This window comes from Nannospalax galili, unplaced genomic scaffold (genome assembly GCF_000622305.1).
Source record: "Nannospalax galili isolate Female #2095 unplaced genomic scaffold, S.galili_v1.0 scaffold471, whole genome shotgun sequence".
Classification (NCBI taxonomy): domain Eukaryota; kingdom Metazoa; phylum Chordata; class Mammalia; order Rodentia; family Spalacidae; genus Nannospalax; species Nannospalax galili.
In genome coordinates this window covers 512,347-524,850 of record NW_008330333.1, presented here as the reverse complement: position 1 = coordinate 524,850, position 12,504 = coordinate 512,347, and the positions used below count along the sequence as shown (strand labels likewise).

Genomic DNA, 12,504 nt, shown 5'->3' with positions numbered 1-12,504 from the left:
TGGGAGAGCAAGCTGTGTCACAGCAGGGCAATACTACATGATTAACTCAATTCAGGAGAGGTGTGAAAGTCCACAGCATGTGGGGTTGAGAAGAATCATCCCAGGATGTACACAAAGCACATTCTGTCCTCTCTCGTTCCTTTTTTGGATTCTGTCAAGAAAGCCCTACCCCTCCTTTAAAACATTTAGACTAATGGGGCTGGAGAGATGGCTCAGTGGTTAAGAACACTGGTTATTGCAGAAGACCCGGGTTTGAATCCCAGCACCCACATGGCAGCTAACAACTGTAACTCCAGTCCCAGGGTATCTGACAGCCTCTTCTGGCCTCCACAGGCACTGTAGGACATGGGTGCACTTACCTAAATGCAGGCAATACATGCATACACATAAAATTTAAAAAAAAAATTTTTTTTTAAGTTTAATAATTAAAAAAAAACATTTAGACTATCCATGTTATCACCCTTTCCATCTCGTGTCATAGCACTGTCTTGGCATGACTGGCTTTCCTGCCCACTCTCAGCTCACTGAGATGACATCACAGGCCTCATTTGCCTTCCATTCCGAGCTGTCCCTAAGCACTAGATGTATGAAGGGTTTGTGGACTGCTGGCATCATGGGATATGGGTAACAACTACCACAAGACAACAGGTCAGTCACAAGGGCCCAGGCTTTGTAACAAGATTCTGCACCCCGCCCTCTCATGTCACAAGCACTTGCAGGCCAGGCACAGGCAAAAGCCTTGAGACTGAGCATAAAATTCAACAAATTAGAAATGAGTCATAGAGTGAAGGGAAGGTTTGTTTTTGAGACAGGGTCTCCCTGTAACCCCAACTGGCCTGGAACTCACTACATGAACTCACAGAGATCTACCTGCCTCTGCCTTCTGAGAGCTGGGATTAAAGGCACACACCACCATGCCCAGTTTGTGAAGGGAATTTTAAAAGCAAGTTCATATTCAACTGATAACTATTTGGGGGAGGGTTATTTGTTTGATTTAAGTGCCCCCCACCTCTGCCCCTGCTTTTAGTTTTTTGACACAAAGTCATGTGTAGCCCAGGATGGCCTAGAACTACCTTTGTAGCCAAGGACGGTCTTGAACTACTGATCTTCTGTCTCCATGTCTCAATTGCTGGGAGTACAGGCATGTACTAGTTTACTAGTTTTTGTATTTGGTTTTCATTAGTGCTTTGTCTAGTCAAAAGAGACAATGAAAGCCAGCCATGGTGGTGCATGCCTTTAATCCCAGCACTTTGGGAGGCAGAGGCAGGTGGATCTCTGTGCGTTTAAGGCCAGCCTGGGGCTACAGGAAGACCCTGTCTCAAAAAAGTCAAAAAAAAGGGGGAAGTGAAATAAAATAAGGTGGCAAAGCAGCTACACATCAGCATGAAAGCAAAAGAGAGGGCCAGGGTGCTAAACATGAGCCTCTCAAAGTCTCCTCCGGAATGTAGGAACTCAAGCAATAAGGGCTTACTTTAGGTAACTTCGCTCTGTGAAGTATCTCAGTATTCTATTATGATCTGTGTTTTGGCCCTGGAAGCAGCATACCAAGCCCAACTTGGGCCAAGTCTTGAAACCCTAATGCAGGAACCCTGAACAACCCCAGCTTTCTTGTGCCAGAGGGATGACAAGGCATCTCTGAAGCTGAGCATCTGCACCCTCGTTGGGAAACATAATAGGCATACCAGCACCACTTCAAAACCCATGTAAAGGGAAAATTTAATGAATTATGATAATTTAATGCAAAAGAAAAATCACATGGCTGGTAAAGATGAATGCTGATAATTTTAACAACTTGGGCAATTAATTATCATGAAACCAGGAGAACTCATCCTGGCTATGTAGCATGACTGTACATGTATGAAAACTGCAAATATACATAAAATACAGCCCCAAAATGACCAGAAAAACACTAAAGGATTTGTGAACAGAAATAGGTATGGAGATACACTTTCTTTTTTTTTTTTAATTTATTTTTATTTTACGTGTACGAGTGTTTTGCCTGTATGTATATATGTATACCATATGCATGCAATGACTGTGGAGTCCAGGGGAGGGCACTGGATCCCCTGGAAATGGAATTACCAACAGTTGTTAGTCATTATGTAGGTGCTGGGAACTGAACCCAGATCCTCTGCAAGAGCAGCCAGTGCTCTTAATCACTGAATCATCTCTCCAATTCCAAACCTTATTTTCTAGCAATTCTTTACAATTTATAGGCATCCCATTTAAAAAAATCAAGAAAAAAAAAACTCAATTATTTTTAATAAGCGTAACAAAATTTAAGAATTTAAAAGCAAAAAAAGAAATAGTGACATCTTCCTTAAAACACTGTGCTCCTCCACCTATGTCTTATATATCCTGAACAACACGAACTACACATGGCAAACATGCATGTACATGCTCCCTACATGTTGGTGGCCCATGTGCCTGACTCCATTGAGCCTAGAGCACTTTCCCATCAGTTCTGACACTTGCCATCCTTGGAAGAGCCAACAATAAGCAAAGCCTCAGTCTCCAGCAACAGAAATATATACTGAAAAACTGAGAAATGGCACCTACCATCTGGCACTGCTGACACTGGCCAACCATCTTCTTAACATCCAGCACCCATATGGCAACTCACAATCATCTATAATTCCAGTTCCAGGGGACTCAACATCCTCTTCTGGCCTTCACAAGCATCAGGCATACATATGGTGCACAAACATACTTGCAGGAAGGTGAACACGAACACACACACACACACACACACACACACACACAGAAACAAAAACAAAAACAAACCAAAAAAGCCAAAATCACAACCAACAAACAAACAAACAAATGGCTTCAGATGCTGAACAGTTCTGACCTAGCAATGACTGGTGTCATGGTAAGAGCTCAAATCTGATGCCATTCATGTTTGTGCCCATGGCTTTACTCCTAAAGTTTCTATCAATCGCAGACAGAGATGTCTAACCAGACTCCCTCATTTACACACGTGACCCTTTGCAACTTGCTACAGAACACCAACTGTGCAGTGCTCATGAGGCGGCACTAACAGGCCAAGTAGCTGGGGCCAAATCAGGCAATAAGCAGTTTGGCCCAAAGTACGAAGAACTCACCCACATCTTCAAGGCACAGACCTTGTCTCCTAGATCTGCTCTCTAATCCAGGCCTTAATATTGCCCCTTAGTCTCAAAAGACAGTACCTTGAACTGGCATGGCCATGGGCCACTGCCTTCCTGAATACTGTCCCTTTCCAACTCCTGGTCTTGCAAATAAAACCCACCCCTGTTCCAGTGTCAGTCCTTAGAGCCCCTACACTACCCTTTGCTTCTCATATTCATGACTGAGACCACTATCAAGGCCCAGCTGCATCTCTCAAAACTCTCGGGGCTGAAGAGATGGCTCAGCAGCTAAGGGTACTGGCTGCTCTTGCAGAGGACCTGAGTTCAGTTCCCAGTACCCACACAGTGGCTAACAATAACTCCAGTTCCAGGAGATCCAACACTCTTTGCCTCTGTAGGCATTGCCCAACATGGGGACACTTAAACACATGTAGGCAAAACACTCATACTTATAAAATAAATTTAAAAAAAAATTTTTAAAGGAGGCTGGAGAGATGGCTCAGCAGTTAAGAGCACTGGCTACTCTTGCAGAGGGCTTGAGTTTAGTTCTTCCACCCACATGGTGACTAACAGCCATCAGTAACTCCAGTTCCAGGGGATCTGACACCTTCTTCTAACGCCCTCCGTGGGCACTGTATGACACGGGTGCACTTACATACATGCAGGCAATATACTCATACACATAAAATAAAAATAAATACTTTGTAAAATAAAAAATAGACCCTTGCCAGGTGTGGTGGCATGCCTTTAATCCCAGCACTAGGGAGGCAGGCGGATCTCTGTGAGTTCAAGGCCAGCCTGGTCTACATAGTGAGTTCCAGGACAGCTGGGGCTACAGGGAGACCCTGCCTCAAAAAGACCCCCCCAAAAAAAGACTCAATGCTGTGATCACTGCCAGGCCTATCCTAGGACTGTCTGTTCTGGGCTAAAAACTCCTTCCATCCATCTCTGTAGAGCCCATAACATTATACAATAAGCACCTGGCTGCTATAATTCTACCGTATAGAAGTCTCACCTCCCCCCGGACCAGCTTCCCTAAATCATAATCAACTTTCGACCCAAAAAGCAACAATCAACCAGGGATTATAAAGTAGCATGTATACACATGTATGAAAGGAAAAATGCAGGTTAAAAAAAGCAAAACACTAACTACTTTCAAAATGTTTGGCCCTTTTGTCTGTTTTGTTTTGAGACACTATATAGCCCTGGTTGCCCTGGACTCACTATGTAGACCAAGTTAGCCTCAAATTCATTAAGATTCACCTGCCTCTATCTCTGGAGTACCAGGTTAAAGGGATGCCCCACCATGTCCAGCCATTTTTTTTTGTTTGTTTGTTTTAGGCAAGGTCTCACTGTATCCCAGGCTGACCTTGGACTCATAATTCTCCCTGCTTCATGCTCTGGGATCCTGGTATTATAGGCATGTGTCACCATACCCAGCTAATGTTTATCTATTTAAGAGCTACCATGTCCCTCTTTCAAGTACCACCGATTTCTCATGAAGAAGCCTAATAGCTATCATAGAGAGAGGTGAAGTGCAGATGAATTAAAAACAGGCTACCTCTTACAGGCCGACTTCTCTGTGAGCAGCTCTGGAGAAACATACTGCGCTGTTCCTACAAATGAATTGGCCCTGGCTGAAAAGAGGGGAAAAAAAGAAAAGGTCATATTTGGAAATGCAATTCCTGGCCCTCCACCACATTTCCCCTCTGGTGCACTCCTCAGGATGTCCCCATCTAACTAGAGCAGATGGGAGCTGGTCACCTGGAACAGACTCAGTACTCACAGATTCTACCCAAGAATACTTGCTAGAACCTAGAACACTGTACTTTCTTCCTTTCTGGTACCTCCTACTTGATACACAACTGTAGAAGATGCTCATCACAATCACCCATCATCGTGGCACTAGAATAGAGCAACAAGGGAGGACAAGGGTCCTGCCTGTGGTGCTCACTGCTGGACTGGTGGCACCTAAATGTACATTGAACATACAACAAACAACTATAGGCCAGGAACTACCCTCTTCTCAGGTCACTACTAGCTTGTGTACTCAGAGTAGCAGGGAGGTAAGAATTATGAAAACAGTTTAGGGACTTCCACCACCTCCAGTCCTGGCCCACACAACACTCATCTGTAGGCCACAGGTTTGGTCCAGATGCTCCACTCATCTCAATGGAGCCTCCCACTCACCCCAGGGTCCTAAGGAACATGAGAAATACCCAGCTACCCGATTGATGGGGTAAGGGTCACTCAGAGTAGCGGCTCCCATTTGTCCTCCCTGCAAGCAGTTCTAAGTGGTTCTTCCCACAACCCTTCTAGCTGGGCTTCGAAGTCCCAGCCCCACTGAAGGGATCCAGCTTGATTGGTCCCTCAGTCTTGTAAATGTCCCTTTAGGGCATGGTTTCCTGTGAGGACTTTATGGCTACATTTGGACCCTGCTAGGACCCCGAAAGATACTGCCAAGAACACTAAGGAGGGGCTAGAGAGATGACTCAATGGTTAAGAGCCCTTGCTGCTCTTGCAGCGAACCCGAATTCAATTCGAAGCACCCACACTGGGTTCACAACTACCTATAATTCCAGCTCTAGTAATCAAGACACCCTCTTCTGGCCTTGGTGGGCACTGCATGTGTATGATGCACTTACATATATGTAAGCAAGACATTCATATACATAAAAAAATTAAAATTAAAAAAATTTTAAGTCAGGAATGGTGGTATAGGTGTTTAATCCCAGCACTTGGGAGGTAAAGGCAGGCAGATCTTTGTGAGTTTCAAGCCATCTAGTGCTACAGGGAGACCCTGCCTCAACAAACAAAAACCAGAATAAAACAAAACAAAAAACAAAAACAACAACAAAATCCAGACTCTCCTGAGAATAAAGAAAACCGATACAACTGGGCATGGTGGCACACACCTTTAATCCCAGCATTCCAGAGACAAAAGCAGACCAATCTCTGTGAGTTCCAATCAGCCTGGTCTATATAGTGAGTTCTAGGCCAGCCAGGGCTACAATGTGAGACCCTGTCTCAAAAAAAAAAAAAAAGAAAACCAATACAACTGTGTGGCAATAGTAGTGATAAAGGCCAATCCATCCTCTCTAGTGTCCTGCCCACACCTGCTGGCCTCTCTCCTTTCTGTTCTCAAGTGGAGCCTCCATACCTGATAAACACCAGAAAGGCCTCCACAGGTCAGAACATAGACTTTCAGAAACAGACTCCATGGCTGAACCTGCAGGACACACTGAGGGTAAAAGTTAGACACAGACTAGGGGTATATTCTAACGGATTAAACTGTCTTCACCAGGATGTATCTGTGGGACCCCTCAACAAGGGCAAAGACACAAGTTTTCATCAATCCCTCAACAGCTGCCTCTGCTCCATAGTCTGCCATTGGCCCTTACAACCTCAGGCCTGCCTCCCTGTAACAGGAAGGTACAATACAGCAACTCCACAGCTGAGGAATCTGCAGACTTCCTCCCACCAGTTCTTTAGAAGTTTTCAGGATGTTTTGTAGGAAAGTCACTTAAACGTAAAAAGGAGCCAAAGTGGGAATAAAGTCTAAGATTCTAAACTGCTTCAAACAGAAGAGTAAGCCACAGCTGGGCGTGATAGCCCAAGCCTGGAGTCCCAGCACTTGGGAGGCAGAAGCAGGTGGATCTCTGAGTTCAAGGCCAGCCTGGTCTACAATAGTGAGTTCCAGGCCAGCTGGGGCTATAGAGAGAGCCTATTTCAAAAAAAGACCAAAAAAAAAGAATAAGTGACAAAAATAAATCCTACATGCTTTCCTCTTCTCCTTTAAGGAGAGAAAAAAGCCTGTGTCCTCTACATATATAAGCAATTGTCCCTGGGTTATCAGAGTATTAAGGCTTTTAGCCCCCTGCTTCTAAAAAGACAAGGTTTATTTCACTAGTTTATCAATGAATCTTCATTTTTATGTATTTTTTTAAATAGTTACAGAGCAGTAAGAATAGTGCTATGTTGAATTATAGTCCTGTGTTGATTCTGAAGAAAATCTGCACAAAGGAAGAAACGCCCAAAGCACAGGCCAGCTGAGTGGCTCCCAAGGCTGACTCAGGACCATAGCTACACCCAGCTCTGTTGCCCCATGTCTCAAGCAGGAAGAGCCAGCACAAGCATTATGGGGAATGGAGAGGCCTCCACAAGAGTTTAAGAGACAGAAGTGGTTGTTTGGTTATCAAGGACAATGCTCATAGCTATGGTGGCTATGAGGTTACACCAAATCCATAAAATCAGGATTACTGGCCAGAAAGATGGCTACTATTTACTAGGAATGAGTCAATCAGATGCAGGTGTCAGGACATCTCATTGGTGTCAGAAGGGGCAGCAAGGGCATGAGGCTAAACCATGTGAGGAAAAGAGAGCCTCTTTTCTCAAAGGCAAGGCTTACTTTCCCCACCAAGTAGTACAGAGATGTTTCCAGTCTGGAACTGCACTGAGGAAAAGCACAGATAGAATCCAACCAAGGACCTGTGTGGAAACACTACCCAGAAGGAAATACAAGGATCCATAAAGAGAAGCTAGCCAGCCAGCCAGCCAGCTCTCGCAACACCATGTGGACAGAATCTGCTTTTCCACCTGAACTCTCCTCCTTGGCTCTAGTTTTAATTCTCTCTGGCTCCCATGTACTGGCTTACTATTGGTGGAAATGGGCTTTAGAAACCCACTGTACTGTGCTCTTCTGTCCCCTTTTCCAAAGAGCAGCCACAGTACTGTAAGTGCTTATCAGAATCTTTCTTCCACCAACACAACTGTGCTCGAAGCTTGTGGCCAAGCATATCCCATAATGCTTTCCCTTTTTTTAAATTTTTCTTTTTATAATTTATTTTTATTTAATGTGTATGAGTGTTTTGTCTCCATATATCTAAGTGCACCACATTCATGCAATGTCTGCAGAAGCCAGAAGAGAGTGTCAAATCCGTAGTACTGGAGTCATAGATGGTTATGTGGAGCTGGGAATTGAACCCAGGTCCTTTGCAAGAGGAGCCAAATATTGAACCATATCTCCAAACCCCACAGTGCTTTCCATAAATCAACCCCCGCCCCCAAACACAGGTAGAGAGGCCAGGCAGTTCTAGAGATCATATGCATCTCAGGATTGAAGCTCCTTTGCAAGGTCACTTATTAACCTAAAAGAAAATTTCAGAGTCCTGAAGAGTTAAACTACTCTTCTATATACCTCCAGAGTATATAGTTTCCAATGAGGATGTTAGTGCCAGAACACAAGAGCAGTGAGCTGTCTCCTTGCCACTAAGATGGCCCAGGTAGACTCTCGGCAGCACCTCCTTGATAGCAAAGGTATCAAGGATATAGTATTACCCCAGGGGACAGGACTTGGAGGGCTGGAGATTATGAACAGGCACATGACCAGCAGGAAAATCAGACTCACTCATGTGATTTTCCTAGAACATCCCTGAGGATGCCTAGGCTACTACAGGCAGCTATGCACATCTGATGAGGAGAAAGGATAGGTGGGAAGAGGGCAAGGATGGGAGAGTCCAAGGATGTACTCTCAAGATACCACCTGCAGCATCCAGAGGAGCTGTCAACTCCACCCCTAGCACACAAGTGACCAGGCATGATGTTCTTGGTTCCTCCCTCTACCACTGAACCACACACACACACTTCCGGGGTGGGGTGTTCCAGCAGCCATCACAAATTTCTGCATTAGCAATGAAGACCATGTAATGTAATGCTTTGCTCAAAGTTGCTTTCAGTTTTAAGCCAGCTGAAAATCAAGCAAGCATACCTTGTTTGCTCTCTGGGGATAGTACTTTTGCTGTTCCAAAATCTGTGATTTGGATGTGCATGTCTTCATTTAACAAAATGTTTTCTGGTTTAAGGTCCCTGTAAAAACAGAGCATTACCTTTGAGATGAAATGCTTAAAGTAGGAAATTATTACATTTTTGACAGAAATACACTAAAGAGACGAATTATTACTTTTACAGTGTAACAACCAACAATACAAGCCCAAAGCTGACACTGAACAAATATCAACAGCATAGGATACAGGTAATCCCAAAGATATCATCTCAAAACTGCATCACTTTTTTTACTTTCCATAAATGAGTTGTTAAAAACTCCTTAGTAGTTCTGGCTTCCATGACCAACTTCCTGATTCATCTTCCACTTTTAATGACTTTTTATTGAAGAATAATCTATTATTTTAGTTCATAAAGAGTAATTCTAATTTGACGTTATCAGAATAAAGGCATGAACAATGAGACCAGAATTAAATAGAATAAAAGCTAAAACTGACAAAATCAAAAGCACCAGATAAGCTGGGCATGGTGGTGCTTGCCTTTAATCCCAGCACACTGGAGGCAGAGGCAGGCAAATATCTATGAGTTCAAGGCTAACCTGATCTACATAGCTAGTTCCAGGTCACCCAGGGATACATATTGAGACCCTGCCTCAAAAGAAACAAAAACAAACAAAAGTACCAGATGGTAAAGAGTTGCTGCTGTCCCAGGGATGCCTCTCCATGTTCAGTTGATGATTTAGGAGTAAGACTTTCCAAGTGCAGGTTCCTTTCATTTTCAACATCGTTTCATCTTTCATAGTGAGCTACCACCTGGCAGCACCTATGTCACACCTTGCATAAAGCCAGCCACTGTTGCCCTAGAGGGCTGGTTTGGACCACTTGTGGGCCTCAGAGCAGCTGGCTCTAATCATTACAATGACTGTCAATGACTGTCATTGTCAATGACTAATCATTACAAGGCCTGTGGGTAGCCTCCATTACCTGTGAATGATGCCTTTCCCATGCAAGTACTCTAGAGCAGACACAATCTCAGCTGTGTAAAACCGGGTACAGGTCTCATCGAATGAACCGATTTTGCGGATGTATTTAAGTAGCTCTCCGTTTTTGGCATAACTAAGGCCAAAATCTGAATATTTTGTGGTTAAGGAAGAATGGAAAAGTAACACTTCTTCAAACTAACCTTAATAGCCCACTAAGAACTTTCTTTTTCTCAAATACAAACTGAAGGTACCTGTACTCCAAAATTGTTGCAGTCAGATTCAGGCCCCAGCTACAAGACTAGGTACCAGCAGAGTTTCAAAGAAGACAATGACACAGTCCCTGAAAGAAACATGGACACCACCTCTCAGTCCAGGTTTCCTACTAGACACATGGCCCCCAAAGATATCTATGGGCCCTATGGAAGGGCTATTGGTAATACAGCTTCAAAGTATAAAGAATCCAGTTCTGAAGACAGAGTTCTAACAGAATGCTGAAAGAGTGTCACCTCTGTGAGCCTTGCCTGAACATGCTACACTCCATAGGCTTGGCTAACAGTTCACACATACCACTGTTCCTTCTATGCATAAAAGTGACATGCTTAATAAGAATTATTTCTTAAGTTTCCCAATTCATTTGATCTTGAGAAATGCCTGTGGGGAGAGACATGAGGGACAGCCAGCCTCTCCTTGGCACTGGCATGCTGTGATGTGTTCTGCTTATACTTTCTTTCTTCCAAAAGGATTGAAGATTATCAAGAAACAGTGGCATTTAACTATTTACCCTGAAAGCACTAAACATCTGTACCTCTTACTGGAAATCCCCAGGTACCACACCTCCCTGGCAGCCTGGAACACAAGGCCCTGAATGCTCACCGAACTGAGCAATGGTACTGGAGGCCAAGTTTGAAGCATAGCTCACATTCACAGTGCTAGGGTAGGCTTCTTGCTCCATTCTGCCTTTTGTCTGCCAAGGCATTGCCATCAATCACCAAGGAAGGAGCTTGAGGCTCCAGGGCAAGGAGGAAACACCCAGAAGGGACTACAACTAATGCTGGCAAAGCTGCCCCTGGCCATGCCCATCTCTGACCACTCATGCCTCTCAACTCAGTCAAGGTCTGACAGAAATCTGAAACAAAAAAGCAACCCCCTTTTTACTCTTAGGAATGAAGAGAGTCTCGGCCAGACCCAGCTCACTTCGCTCCTGCCTATTCCCTCATAAGGGAGGCTGGTATCATGGAGCCGCGAGCTCTGGCCTGACCTAGGCTGGCAACAGGGCCTCAGCAACAGCTAGGAGCCCAGGTATAAGGCTCCTACTTGGTCACAGTGGCAAGGCAGGGTAACCTCACCTCTTCTAGCCTCATGGTATTGCCTTTATCCTACTCCTTGATCTCTGGGTTTCTTTCTGTTCAGAGGGAGACAGAGGTGACTTGAATCTCTTAAGCACAGCCTGGGATTATTAGAGGCCTCTAGCTCTCTAGTCACATCCTTCCACATTCTTGAGTGCTTTTTTAGATCTTATTAGTCCAGTGTGCATTCTAAGAACATTCTCTATCCCCTTGGTCATAGTCAGTGCTCCAGGTGGCAGCTGAAGCTGTCATTGACTAGGTGAGCTCCTGGGAGGGCAAGCAGAGGGCAAGAGGTCTAAACAGAGCCCAAGGGTCCTGAGAACCTAATGTGTGCAATTCACAGAGGAGAAAACTGATTCAGAGATTAAGCAGCTGACTCAAGGTCACAAAGCAAACCAGAGACAGGACCAGAACCCAGTCCGATGGTCAGAGGCAATCATCCTGACTCCATGCTACAAGTGAGGCACCACGAGGACAAACAAGCGCAGGGCAGAAAGCAACTGCATCTAAGATACCCTCAATCTTTATCTGTGAGGATGAAGGTTCCCCACTGCTCAGGCTCTGGTCAAGCCAGGGCTGCACCAGGACAGAGAAGCCTTATGCTTGACAAAGCCCTCTGTACTCACCTTCCCAGGCCCCCATGGTATATCTGGTAAAGAACACTCAGTGGTCCCTGTGTGATCCACCTGCCTATTTCAGCCTGTGTGTTCCTAGGCTCTGCCTTACCTCACCTGTCCTGAGGATGGGTAAGTTCGTTCATCCTGAGTCACTTGAGGGCAGTGAGAGATGAATACACAGGATCAACTCCCTCTCCTCCACTGGAAGTTATGGAGGATGGTGTCATATCTGGCATTGCTTGATGTCAAAAGTTTCATTTTTCTTTTCTTCCTCAATATAATGTACACCGAGGATTCTCAGTGGGGCAGAAGCCACTAGATCTCATTCTCATGGGAGGTGAAAGAACTATCACCACCTTCTGGGTCTTAGAACAAGAACAGCATGCGCCATAAGACAAAAACTTAAGAATTCTTTCCACCTAAAATACTCAGGCCAGTCCCATCTAAAAATCACACAGCACTGGGCGTGGTGGCACACGCCTTTAATCCCAGCAGGGGCAGGGGGATCTCCGTGGGTTCAAGGCCAGCCTCCTCTATATAGTGAGTTCCAGGACAGCTGGGGCTACAGGGAGACCCTGTCTCAAAAGGACTGAAAAAAAAAAAAAAAAAACACAAACAAAGGGACCTCTGGCCGGGATCTGGGCTCGGAACTCCGATCCCACCTTTGT

At 44.8% G+C, this 12,504-nt stretch overlaps 1 protein-coding gene across 2 annotated transcripts in view; it reads right to left on the bottom strand.

Moving 5' to 3' along the window:
* Pdpk1 (3-phosphoinositide dependent protein kinase 1) overlaps positions 1-12,504 on the bottom strand; it is a 79,144-nt gene that overhangs the window by 21,417 nt on the left and 45,223 nt on the right. For both annotated transcript variants that reach the window (XM_008845534.2, XM_008845542.1), the window contains exons 5-7: positions 9,875-10,019; positions 8,878-8,975; positions 4,672-4,747 (exon numbers count right to left, since the gene is read on the bottom strand). In XM_008845534.2, coding sequence (XP_008843756.1) covers positions 4,672-4,747; positions 8,878-8,975; positions 9,875-10,019 — 319 coding nt within the window. The remainder of the gene's footprint in view (positions 1-4,671; positions 4,748-8,877; positions 8,976-9,874; positions 10,020-12,504) is intronic.